We start from the raw sequence: 13,900 nt of genomic DNA on the forward strand, positions 1-13,900 counted from the left end.
CTGAAGGCTCCTGTGACCATCCGCCCACAACTATGCTGCTCTACTTGGAGGCATCAGAGCAGGACAGGCAGAAACGGTGCCAGACAGACACGGAAAGCAGTTTACCCAGTAAGTTAACCTGGTTAAAGTACCCAATGTTAGCTAAGGGACATAGCAAATGAGAAGGTTAGAGGGCTGGAAATCTTTTTGCATGAAAAGAGAAGTTCCTCACAGGTTGTCTCCCAACCATCCCTGTCAGTAACCTCAGATTCCCTTACTTCCTGCAAATAGCCTGGACCAACCATTTAAAAATCTAATAAATATCTGATTTCCTTGTTTTTCCCCTTGACTGCAGCCTCTGCTAGTGGGATATTCACTTAATCGCCCTCTAGCTTTCCTTATCTTTCCTCATTTTTATGAAATCTATTTTCCCCCTCCATTTTGCACTCCATTGATCCTACTTCTGTAGCAGAAAACGCACATCACCCATAGCAGTAACGACACCGAAGCTAGAAACACACCTACAGTCTCTTTTATCAAGATGCAGTCCTCTGTAAGTAGATTCATTTCCTGAGGACTTCTCTGAAGTCCTGTCCTCTTCACTTCTGGACAAATGTTACACAATCTTGTGTACACTGTCTCGGTCTCCAGGTTGAACTATATGTATTTTTGCTAGCTTTTAAGGGATTCAGAATTACTCAAGTTATATGAACGAACAAGATGTTCATTCATACCACTAGATCTGCAGTTTTTGGTTATATCTATCGGGCACGTTTCACTGAATTGCTGAAATATTGAATAAATTGGACTAGCTGAGGCAACTGATGTTTCCAGCAAACATGCTCTCTTTGTTGCTTTATTATGCTGAAGTTCATTACCGCACACAACCTGCCTCTTACTTGTAAATCCTGTGTACTCAGCTCTCACCTCTTTGTACATCAGGCACCTCTTGTAACCCTCTCCAGCTACTTTGTTTCATGCCACCCACTTCCTTTCTGTCAAAGACTGTTTCCCGCATGACGCCTTCCACGCGTTTTTTGTATTTTTTTTTCTTCTGTAGGAAATAAATTATTCAGGGTGTCAACATACTTGAACTGGAACCGAGATGGAGGTAGTTATAATGAAATGCTAATAACTGCCAGGAAAATTACAGAGTTGTTCTGAGCTGCTGGGTCTGCCAAGCAGCTGCCAGGAGCACTACGTGTCTCCCTTACTCTTCTTCTAGTTTACTGATTTTCACCAAAACAGGGCGTTGTTCTTCAATTCCAAACTTTCAGAAAACATTCCAGCGTTGATTGGATGTGTCATTCAAAAGTAATCACACAATGGACAAAGAAACAGAGGAATGTTTTTCTGTTGAAACGAGGGCTTTTGATGCATGCTTAGGGTGTGCTTCAACATTACACTTATCTGTTGGCACATCCCTCTGCTGTGTCAATGCAACTCTACAGGGAGCCTGCGCTATAAATGAGGTTGCTTCCATTAGCACAGATTATTTCACTGAGATGGCTTGCAGTGCAGACTCCCAAAAAGTTTTACCAGTAAAATTCACCACTCCCACAACTCCAGCAGAGGGACAGAAACATGTAGCTGTTGTGTGAGGGAACTCTTCAAAACGTTAGCACTAGAGAAATTGTAAATCAGAAGGGCATCCTTAGTTAAAGACCACTGATGCTGTAAAAATATTTCTGTCCCTCACCTGCCTGCTACTACCTCTTAGCCACAGGTTAACGTGCCACAGCTGCTGAAGAATGGTCAGACATACACTCGAGAATGAGTTGAGGGAGCGATGACCATCATCAGAGGAAAAGCAGTCCAAGCTGCTTCAACCCCTTGTGAGGTGAATACTGTCTTGCGGGCTGCGGTTCATGAATGAAGATGGCACAGCAAGTGAGGCGATGGCGTATGTAAAATAGGTGTAGATTCATGATTAACTCAGCGTGTGTAGACCAGAGGCAAAGTAGACAGCTAACCCACCAGGAGCTGGAGCCTTCAGACCCTGACCAACTCAGCCATGTTCCAATATAGGTACTGCTATGGGAGGCAGACTCCAACCCGAGCCTGAGCCCTTTGGGCCCCGCTTCGCACGAACCTGCCCCACGTGCCACATACTGCTTTCCTTTCTGTTTTCAGCCTTGTGACTACATTGTGCAGATTAAACACGTGGGATTTCATATTTCCAGGAGGAATATCTAACTCAACGGCCATCTCCCAGGCTTTTCTTTAAAACTCAAATCAGAAGCCTCTGTAAAAGGTTATTCATTATCTACATCAAAGCCGTGCCCGCAGGTGCTGCCTGCTGCACTCCAGCCTGGAAAAAATGGGCCCAGGCTCTTTTCCAGCTCACCCACATGCCAACCAGGGAGGAGGCTGTTTGCCCACAGCTCTCCAGGGCGTTTGCTCGCCGCCAGCAGCAACCCCAGAAGGACTCAGGGCTGTTGTGGGGGGGGCTTTCCTCCATGACTGGCACACTCAGTGGAGCTCTGGGCACACAGAAAATCACAGGTATTTCTGCGTAACTTGCTTCTCGCAGTTGTAATGGTGAAATTCAGAACCTGAGCTGAACCTCGCTCAAAAGCAAGGCTGAAAACGTCCATCTTTATTAAACACAAGGGAAACAACTGACACGTTCGTGGTCATTCATCGATATACCGACCTGAATCACAATTCGGAGCTGGTGTTGGCTGAAGACAGAGAGCCAACGGTAACCCATCTCAGGGATTCATAGCAGGTTAAAGCCCGCTCTCCTCGGCCTCTTTTCCCGAGGAATTTACACCCATGCGGAGGCAGGACCCCCTCTGCCGTGTGAGGAGACGGCACACAGGGGCCCTGGGCGCGGCGGGATTTTCCGCTTCGCCATTGACCAGCTCACGGGGACCTGACGCTGACGCTTCTCCCGGCTGTTCCCGCCTCCCCCTCACCTCCTCCTCACGGGGCCCCGCCCCGCCCCCGGCGCAAGCCCCGCCCCCGGCGCAAGCCCCGCCCGCCCACTCCTGGCAGCACGTGACCTCGCCGGCTTCAAAGCCGACTTCCGGTCCCTCCGGTAACCCCTTCCGGCGCGGGGTGGCGGAGGCGGTGGAGGCCGGAGGGAGAGCACACGCGCCGGGGAACCCGGAAGTGGCTGTGCGGTGGAGCCCGAGCTGCCTACGCGGGGCTCCCGCGGCCCGGCCGGCCCGGGGGCGCGGAGCCTCCGGAGGCGGTTGGAAGGGCAGGTAAAAGGGGTCATGAGGGGGTGTGGGTCTGTGGAAGGGAGGTGTCCCGAGGGTACGGGAGGGGGGTTCCCGGCTTCGTGGGGATGCCCCGGGAGGCTGCGGCGGTGATGGGGGCGGGAAAAGGTCCCCTCAGGGAGGGCGGGGGTGCTGGAAGGGGTGGGGAGTGTGAGGGGGGTGGTGGTAGGCATTAATGTAACCTCAGCCTGGGTTATGAGGGATGGTGGTTTGCTTAGAGTTAAGGGTGGCACGGAGCCGGTGTTTCTTCTATGTACACGGTATTGGAGGTATCAGGTTGGTCAGGTGTATCTAAAGTGATGTTTTAGTATGGACTTTTATCAGTTAAAAGTGACACGGTTTCTGTCACTTAAATTTCATATGAAGGCATGGTAGGCTGCTTGACCTCCTCCTTCTCCGTTTTTTTTGGTTTGTTTGGGTTGGCTTTTCTTTTGTCAGTGAGCAAGCCAGTTATTAGTTCCAGTATATATAAGCTCAGAATTTGTAAATGCAAATAGATGTGCTTTCATCTTGGTGTATATTTCACCTTTATGTGTAAGTATATCTATCTTTACATATGCTTAGAGATATAGTTTAGTGATGGTTTGTCAGAGTTAGGTTGGTGGTTGGACTAGATCTGAAAGGTCCCTTCCAACCTAGGCAATTCTATGATTCTATATAGACACAGATGTTTAGAAAGCAGAATTTGAAATGTAACTCTTCATATGTCCAAACAGTGTAACTGTTGTTTTATTGAAAATTAGGCTGACAGATTTATGAATAATATCTCATTGTCTTGTGTGTTTTTTTTTTTTTCCTAGTGCTTGACCCGTAATACGGAAATCTTTCAGGATGCTGGAGTCCTATGTAACTCCTATTTTGATGAGTTATGTGAATCGCTATATAAAGAACTTGAAGCCTTCGGATCTACAGTTGTCACTCTGGGGAGGAGATGTTGTACTTAGTAAACTTGAATTAAAGTTGGATGTACTTGAACAGGTATGTTATGTTTACAGTAGTTACAATCTTGTCTTTGATTTAAAACAGATTGACTAAATAGTTTAGATTGGTCTGTGCAGATGAATGTTCATTTGGTACTCACTGGTTTTTTTTTTTCCTTACGCAAGTCCTTTTCCCCCTGCATTTAGTTATTCTTGCATTAATTCCATGCCATTTATTTAGTAATGAATAATAATTCGTTGCACGTTCTATAAGTTATGGGATGTGAAGAGAAAGGCTTTTTTGTGGACTTGTTTCTTCTTTCAGTAACCATTGTTTTACAGTATGAACATTAACAAAATCGATTTTCCAGTCATATTTACTAATTGTATATAGTAACTAATTCAAAATATCAGAAAGTAAAGTAGGATCTCTTTGTAATTTTGCATAGTAAACATAAATTTGTTTTCTCTATATTGTTTTATGACTCCAGTTTTCATCATTCCAGTTGCATCTAAACTTAAGACTAATTGAGTGACAGATTTGATCAGCTGGTTTGTGTGGATTAGATATAGGCTCTGTAAAACTTAGTCTTAAAAAGACAAGCTTGACCAACTAAAACTCTTGATATTGAATGCCTGCTGTTAATATGAACTGGGTAAGTCTTAGTGGAGGGACTATTTCCTCCTATGCTTATCTTAGTTGGCAGCTTAAGGAATTGAGTGCAGGAGCCAGATAAAGTTGTTTTCTGTTGTGCGTGGTGTAGTGAGTCTTAGCTGGAGTCTTATGTCCAGATGTAGTCCAAGTGAAGGAGCTTAGAGAAATGCAGCAAAAAATAACGGGAGATTTGGACAACATGGCCATTGAAAGAAGAATAAAATGGACAGGGAAGATGGGTCTAATTTTGAATAAAATAAAGTGAGACAAGATAGAGCAAGAGTTATATGGATGAGACAAGAAAAAATGGAATGAATTGCTCAGGGAGGCTTAGATGGGATGTCAAGGACAATTTTCTCATGTTTTAATGGGATTCTGAGGCATTGGAGTAGACTGAGGAGACTGCATGGTCTCTATCAGGGAGACCTTTTAAAATGTGAATAATAATAATTAACCATAATATTTATGGTTAATTAAGTATCTTTGATCCTGTTTTGGAAGAGGAGACAGTCTTTCAAGAGGTTCTGTCCTATTTTCTGCAAAGAGCCTGATTTGTCTTCCTTCAAGTATTTGGTGGCCTTTGTGTTTTCTCTCAAGTCTTTTAGTTCCTGATTTTCTTGGTGCAGCTTGTCCATACAGCTGATGTGGATACTAGACTTCAGTTGTGTAGGATGTGTTTCTCCTGTGAATATTCAAAGCCTTTTTTACTGTATATATTATGGAATCAAAAAAGGGTTGATCAGAAAGGAATTCTAGAGGTCATCTAGTCCAACCTCCTGTTTGGAGCAGGGCTGTTTCCAGCATTATGTCAGATCAGCTTGTGGTTTTCTTCAGTTGAGTCTCTTTGGAGTGCTATATCGTGTAGAGAGAAAGATTGTCCTAATAACAAATCATGACATGGGATGGATATATCAAACTTGCTTATATTACCTGGGGCTATTATGATTTTGCTGCCATCATCTACGTAGTTGCTTTTCAAATAGTTGCAGTTTGCTGGTAGGTGATCGCTGGCTTCATCTTTGTCTGCCTATGTATCAGCTGGGTATCTAAATATCCAGTGCACTCTGCTAATGTCATGGCTCTTGTAGAGGCAAATGTTGCCATATACACCTGTAGTCATGTCTTATCAGCTTGAATGGTGATGTGAATATGCGATGAATACAAAATTTAGCTCAGATTCATTTTTTTACATTATTTGACTGTGTGCTTATGTGAAATGTAGTGATCTTAATTTGGCTCTTATTCTTTGAAACTTGCCTAGACCTACAGACTCTATTTAGGGTGTCTTTCTCTTTTTTTGTGGAGGGGATGTTGCTTTATGCCTGCTCAGTATGTGGTAATACAACATCCCCAGCCTTTGCAGCTGGCAGGGAGCTCCCTTGAAAAGCTAAAGTACTTAAAAATTACCAGTATGTATTGTTTTATTTGCGTTCTCCGCCTGCATGGCTTTGTAGTATCAAAAGTTAGTCAGCTGCTCTGGTCTTCTGACGTCCTTTCTGTGCTGGGCTGTTATCCCCAGCCTTGTTTCCTGCTCCTTATTTGGCACGAATGCAGCCTTAATTTCATGCTTTAGGCTTTGGATACAGATGGACCTACCCTGGATATCTTTGTCCAGAGCCTTAAGCATTTTCACAGAATTACGGCTTTTGTGGAATTATACACAATTATTTGGGAACACTAGCGTAGGTGCCAAACTACCTGGACAAAGCACCTTATAATGGATTTGAGAATAAGTCTGTGCTTTCTCCCCTCCCCCCCACCCCCCGCCCCTTTTTTTTTTGACAATATAAATTCTGTAGTGAAAGCTGAGTACTAGTTTGTACTTAGGTTCAGCCTTCTAGGTACAATGTAGCTTTGGTACATAATTATGGCACTCTTTGAATAGCCAGTTAATTTTATAATAATTATCATTAGTCGAAGATTAAATCTATTGAAATTTTGATATTATTTTTTTTCTTATCCTGGATGATTCAATTACTAGAAGACTGAGCATTCCAAGCAGTTTTCCATCTAGGCGTAATAACTGGTGCGTTCTACAAAACCTACTTCAAGAAAGTATTTTGTAATTAAACTTTAAAAATTAATATATAAATATTGTTTACGGAAAAGCTGCCAAAAGTGCTTAAAAGGCTCTTATGTGAAGTCACTATGGTACCAGAGGTAACAGAATTGCCTATGTACTTGGTAACCAGTTTGTGTGGAATATTTCTGGTGTCACAGTGGTAACAAAGAGGTAAGATACATGGTGAGTTTTTTTGCTGCTTGTGTGTATTTCCATCACACTGTACCTTATTATGTTAGCTGTTTTACAAATTCAGAAGGGAAAGATGAAGCGGACTTTGATTGGAAGACAAAGGGGAACTTGACCTAAAAATTATTTAGTTTAATTGTAGTGTGGACTTTTAATATCTGAAAGAATTTTAAAAGAAAGAAATATAAAAAAAGCTAAAGTACATGAAGTAATTTTAAGGAAATGAACACATTAAAATATCCTTACTGTAGGTGTTTGTGTTATGCGCCACTAGGTTATCTGTGAAATACAGCCTTGAATGTGAAGAAAAGGTATTTGATTTAATACGGTCCTAGAGGAAACAGTACTTGCCTACCACACTGAAGTTTGGAAGAGTCTTGTGTTTTAGGGCAAGGGCAGTTATGATCATTAGTCTGCAGTCTTGCATGATGTCGGCCAGTTATTTGTGTCAAGCCCAGGAGTTTGTTTTCAGGTGTATCATAATTTTTTGAAGGATTTATATGACATAAATGTAAAAACTAGAATATAAAGTCTAATTGGTTAAAAGTACAAAAGACATTAAGAATTTCATGCAGTACTTAAAGGGGTAAGATTGCACAGGAAAGGAGGAGGAATAAAAATGATCTTTGTTATGTTGTATTATGAACAAATTACTAAACTTGGCACACATTTGTTTTGTATTGTCTACTGAAATAGCACAACAAAGATTTCTCTGCATTGTTTTAAGGAAGCTTGCTTGTGTAATTAGGATAATGTCAGACAGCATTTGTATCTAAATCCCTTTGAAAAATAACTGTCTTCTAAATATGCTGTGCATTTGGTTGTATCACCTCATTTTGAAAGAATTCCTACTTCTGTTCTGTTTCTTTCAGTATCTTACAGTTAACCAGACAAAAATGAGAATGTGTTAAATCCATCCAGCAAATAGTGGAAAAAGATCTATTGTGGAATGCTTTTTGAAGTAAACTCGTAACATACACTTGTGAACACAAGTCAGGATCTAAATAGACATTACAGTGTTGATGATATAAAAATTATGTGTCTGGAAAGGGAATATATTTCTATTACTGTTAATAGTGATAGTTTGCTGTCTTAATTCATGAAAGCATTGTCTCCTAAGTTGTAATGTATTTTTAGATTGCATATTTTTCTTTACCACTTATTTCTGCACCCCCACCAAGCTGTGGGACATTTATTGTATGATCAGTGTAGCCAACATCTGTAGCTTAACTGCCCAGTAGTTATTTTTCAGTGGCTTAACTGAAACTGTTTGGACTAAAATTTTATTTGTGTTGATTGTAAGCCTGAGGCTGAATTTCTAGGAGAGAGGCTTTTAGCTAAAATCCTTCAGTATATTAGTGAATGAGATGAAGAAAAAAACACTTTGTAAAAACAAATTAACAATTTTCTTCAAACTGGTTTTATGAGAATGTCTGTAGCTGTCACGTTTTGGAATGGGGACTTGAAATTATAGGTGACTTTGTGTAAGTGTGGCTGAGGTGGGAGTCAAGAGTTTCCCTGATGTGAGATGGGTGTGGCTTTTTTTAAACTTTGTTAATGAAAGCTCATTAAACCTCAAAAACTAATTTGCAAAAAATTACAGCTATAACTTTGTGTAGTTGCCTTCTCTGAAGATTTTGTCAGTAGTGAATATACTTAATCTACTCTTAGCTCGTGGATGCAAGATGAACTTTTTTGTAGCACCAGTAGAAAGGCTGAGGAGGTATCAGCTGCAGAATGGATCTTAAAATTGCTCCTTTTAGCAGCTCTTTTTGCTGTGATGGTGCTAGGTATTTGTGTGTAGGAATAGTTGATTTCTCTTTTGGGTGACTAAATTAGATGCTATCTCAGGATGCTAACCTGTCACTGTTGTGGTAGTAGTTATTTGAACTCTGAACTTATGGCATGATAACTACTTAGAAAAATAAAAATTTTTAGTGGGCTATCAAAACATGTCACTGAGACTTGATTACAGTTTCAAGAAGTTAGGCTAATAATGACATCAACTAGCTTCACAGAAATAGTCTATGAGTAGGCTTTATATGTTAAGTACTAACAGCAAAATCCACTTGTCCTCAAATTTTACACATGTAGAACTTGTATACAGCAGGGACAGGTCTAGGGTCAAGCAGTGCAGGAAAACAGGCTTTCTGGATCCATTTCTAGATGTTCTGAAATTCCCTAGCAACTTGCCTGCTTGATGTCATGAGTTTCATGGACCTTCTCTATTTAACTTCTTCTCATTCTAGGAGTACTGAGTCAAAGTGTGTAAGTAGGTAAGCTAAGCTGAAGTGCAAAGGTGCTTAAGCCCCAGTTTGCCCAATTTTGCCAGGGAAATTCTGAAGTTCTGAACAAAGGTTTATGTCCCTGAGTTTACTAAGAAACACAACAGTTAAGAAGCTGGGGTCACTGGTTGACAGCAAGCTCAGTATGAGCCAGCAGTGAGCCTTGGCAGCCAAGAGAGCAAATGCCATCCTGGGGTGCATCACACACTGTATAACCAGCCGGTCAAAAGAAGTGATCATCCCGCTCTATTCAGCATTGGTGCAGCCTCACCTTGAGCACTGTGAGCAGTTCTGGGCCTCACAATTGAAGGAGGATGTGAAGATCCTTGAATGCCTCCAGAGGAGGGCAACAAAGCTGGAGAAAGGGCTGGAAGGAATGTCCTATGAAGAGTGCTTAAGGACTTTGGGCTAGTCTGGTTTGGAGAAAAGGGGGGGTGAATGTTTTTGCTCTCTACAGCTTCCTGAGGAGGCAAAGTGGAGAGGGATGTGTTGATCTCTTCTCCCTGGTATCCAGTGACGGGACAGGTGGGAAACATTCAAAGCTGCACCAGGGAAGGTTTAGGCTGGACATTAAGAAGCATTTCTTTACCGAGAGGGTGGTCAGTCACTGGAACAGGCTTCCTAGAGAGGTGGTCGATGCCCAAGCCTGTCAGTGTTTAAGAGGCATTTGGACAATGCCCTTAACAACATGCTTTAATTTGGTCAGCCCTGAATTGGTCAGGCAGTTGGACTAGATGATTGTTGTAGGTGTCTTCCCACTTGAACTATTCTATTCTAATGGCTAAAACTATTGCCCAGCATCTAGGAGACTTCACTTCTTTCTCAACCTGAGAAGACTCACCCCTGTAGTTCCCAGCACCTAAGATGAAGATGCAAACACCGGGCTATAAGCAATTCCAAGTGAAGGCATCTGTTGGTTCCGCTCCCCCCCCCCCGCCATTAAAACTTTAAACCTTGGTAGCCAAAAATGTCAGGATAGATGAGAAAGGTAATAAGATATATCATCATTGAAACCTCATCATTAGAATACTTAGTGTTGAAAAGGCTGACTTAAAATTCTGATGTATTAAATATTGTTTCTTTATTTTGCACTAAGCACTTATTTTCATTATTCTAAATCTTGATTTCTAGTCCTGGGACCAGCTCTCTAGCCTGACCCTTCTGTCTGATAAGCAATAAGCTCATGCTTCCCAGGAGAACCTCTGAAGTGACTGGGGAAATTTCAGTGCTTTATATCTGAAGAATTTATCTAAACCTTGCCACCTGGTTTCCTGCTGAATTGCTGTGTGCAGCAGCTGGCTCACTGGAGCTGTCCTATAGAGGTGTGGTCTATGCATTGACTGAGAGGAGTGCCAGGCATTTGTTAGGTGTTCTGGAGTGACTTGCACCATTTTTTAAAGCAGTGTGACATCCATGTTAGGCCTTGGAGAGGAGGAATCTGGTTTTGCCAGTGAAGAATTGAATAATTTTGTATTTACTGAGCAGTTTGTGAATGGGGCAACAATGGGCCAATCTTAAGAGCACTGAGCTCTTACAACTTAAAAATGTACTAAAATGTAAGTACTAAAATATTTTGGAAAAAATTGCCTTTCTGTGGCTTTGTCAATGTTTACTTAATTCCCAGTTTATGTTCTTCAGAATAATGCGGGTTGCATCTCAGTATTTACTTTCACCTGGTTCATTTCTGTTTGCCCCTTGAATAATGACACATTTTGCAGTAGCTTCATGTGAGGGAGGTGGTTTTAAACCGTTTCTTATTATTAGGCCATGGTAATCCAAATGTCTCCTTTGAACAGACTAATTGTAATGTAAGTATGTAAGTGATTATAAAGCCAGTTGCCAAGCCCCATAGTACACTGCTGATTTGGGACAGGAGAATAAATTTTGTCTTATGTTCTGTGCTAGAGCCATACTATTTTAAGTTACAAATGTGTCTTGAATTTTGATATGTTTCAGTAGTTAATTCACCATTCTTTTTGTTGTTAGGAGCTGAAACTACCATTTACTTTTTTAAGTGGGCATATTCATGAACTTCGGATTCATGTGCCATGGACAAAGTTGGGATCAGAACCAGTTGTCATCACTATCAATACAATGGAATGCATCTTGAAATTAAAGGATGGAGCTCAGGTAAGAAATGTGACGAATATTCTTCTAACACTGAGAGGCTGATGAGAATAATAGCTTATATAGGTCACTTTCTTTAAAGCCATCTGAAGAATATGGCATGTGAAGTTGCGGTCCCTGTTATTTTCCGAGAGGCTAATGTTGTTGTTCTCATATGGCTAGTATCTTCCTTTATGCTTATTTTTAATTCTTTATTACCTCTAGCTGTATTATTGCAGATGTAAAGGTGTGTTAATAGTGTTCTGCCAGAATTTTCCTATGATTGGGCAAGAAATGGATTTCAAGAGCAGTATAGCATCCTGGGTGCTTCCAGCTTCTGCCTCCCAAGAAGCAGTGCTGGTTGCTTGAAACAGCTCTGTGCGTCACCTCCGAGCTTTGGGCGTTTTTCAAAAGATGTGTTGTTACCGTTGAAGGAGTGCTTTAAAGCTCCTGGAGTGTAATTCTCTTTTCCCTTTGGATATTATAGTACTTGCTTGAATGTACTTGGAAGACTTCTTACATGTAAGGGTCTCAAAGGGCTTTTTGTTTAGTTGTTAGCAATAATTTGTCTGCTGTACCATTTCACAGGCTCAGGAAAGATTTCCTTCTGACACAATGAAGCTGAAATATGCTGTGGCTCGATTTTGTTATATGTCTAACTCGGATAACAAAAAGTACTTGTGTATGTTAATGTTGAACTTGGTTTTTTTAGTTAGTGTGGTGGTGTGGTGCTTTAGAGAGGTTTTGTGGTGTTTTTTTTTGTTTTTGTTTTTTTAAAGCCTTGTTCACATTTCAGTTTCAACATAGTCCTTCAGTTATATTAAGGATCATGCAAAAGAAAATTCCAATTTGTGCAAAGCTCTCAAGTGCTTGATGAACTGTTAACATTTAACATCAGTAATTAGATATAAGCCAGCAAGAATATTGGAGAACACTCTTCCATTATGTTTGATAGTTCCTGTAATATTCTTTTACAGTTCCAGATCTAAAAGGCTTTTGTTGCTGGAGTAGAAATCCCTAGTCCGAGGTATGCCACCCACAAAGCATATGCTTGTGTTCTGTAGTTACACTTCACCTATGTGCATATGCATATACACGTGTATGCACACCAATAGCCAAATGCTAAGTACATTTCCGATGTTAGGATTCCAAGGTAAGATTTCGAGGTCAGATGTTCCATGAGAAATGTGTTTTAGAAGCAGCAAGTTGCAACTAATTATTGAAGTTGCAGAAGAAGTTTTGTAGCCCATGACTTTGTGCAACCCAGAACTAATATTTGATATTGGACCATGCAGATGACTACTGCTGGAATGATCAGATTTCTTGCTTGTGTGGTATTTGAAACTTAAATTTTGTGGTACATACAGTAGAAGGTCAAGTGTCATGGATGTAAAGCACTCAAAACAAGTATTTCTTACCGATGTTTAAGATTCAGGGGGCAAGAAAGGATTTTTGAAAATTGCAACTGACATTTGAACAGATTATTCAGTGGTATGTAAACTCAGGGGGGTAAAATTTGGGTCTGTGCCATAGAAGGATTACCTTTGACTAACAAGAATGTAAATGAAAACACTTTTATGCTGTTTTCTGAGGATGTGGCTTAAAAAGTTGACAGCTTGAATTTTATTTCTTAAATTACTATTTGAAAGTGTTTACAAAAATAAAATTTTTTGACAAATTCTTGTGTTCTAACTTCCAGTGTGACAATTAGCTAAAACCAATTGTTATAAAAATATTTATGTTCTGTGAATAAATAAACCTGGAAGAAATAGAATATTTCTGTGGAAAATGGTAGTAAAGTGAACCTTGCAGTGAATTTAGCTCCAACTGGAACTGTTCTGCCAAGAACTTCATATAAGCAAAGAGCATAATTAGCAAGAAAGTTTAGTTTAGTTCTCAAAAATGTATTGGCTTGATGCTGCATTTTCTTCCTCAGGTGAAACCTCTAATGAGCGCATGCATAATTTCACCTGAGCAAAACCCAAAGTTTCTGACCTCAACTTAGTGTGATGTGTATTCTTTGGAAAGGGGCTATATCAAAGAGTGTTTTTTTGAAGATATTTGGGGATTAAAATACATGGCATTGTTTGAAGCTATTGTCCAATGGACCCTACAGGTTTTTGTGAGCAAAGTCTTCCCTCCCTTTGTATGTTTTTGAAGAGTGTTGGCCTCCTGGGAATGCTTTTGTATATACGCGCTGTACTTTTATGCTGTGTCATTGTTAATTCAGTTTCAGTGTTAGTTTGGTTTTATATGTTCATGTTGTTCATGCTATTGCAGCATCTCCTCACTAAGATAAAAGTTTGGAGTAGACAGTAATGTCTCAACTTCTAGTTTTAGGCTAATATCTTCATTTTCTAAGCAGAAATGTTGTATAAATGGTAAGTTCACCCAGTGATGTACAAAATCCACAGTGTAGAATTAGTGGTATTTTTAGTGAATTTTGAAGTTTGAGCATCTTGAAGGTTATTGCTTTT

The 13,900-nt window shown here is 40.6% G+C and overlaps 1 protein-coding gene across 8 annotated transcripts in view; it reads left to right on the forward strand.

Annotated features, from left to right (window-relative positions):
* The first annotated feature begins 3,033 nt into the window (after positions 1-3,033).
* Positions 3,034-13,900, forward strand: part of VPS13B (vacuolar protein sorting 13 homolog B) — a 479,916-nt gene continuing 469,049 nt past the window's right edge. For 7 of the 8 annotated variants that reach the window (XM_074577514.1, XM_074577516.1, XM_074577511.1 and 4 more), the window contains exons 1-3: positions 3,034-3,191; positions 4,007-4,184; positions 11,304-11,447. Coding sequence is in view for 6 of the 8 variants with exons in the window: in XM_074577511.1 (XP_074433612.1) it covers positions 4,038-4,184; positions 11,304-11,447 (291 nt within the window). In the remaining 2 variants the exon portion in view is untranslated. Of the gene's footprint in view, positions 3,192-4,006; positions 4,185-6,883; positions 7,015-11,303; positions 11,448-13,900 lie in introns of those variants that run through there. The other variant, XM_074577513.1, reaches the window with a different exon arrangement.

This window comes from Larus michahellis, chromosome 2, assembly GCF_964199755.1.
Source record: "Larus michahellis chromosome 2, bLarMic1.1, whole genome shotgun sequence".
Lineage (NCBI taxonomy): Eukaryota > Metazoa > Chordata > Aves > Charadriiformes > Laridae > Larus > Larus michahellis.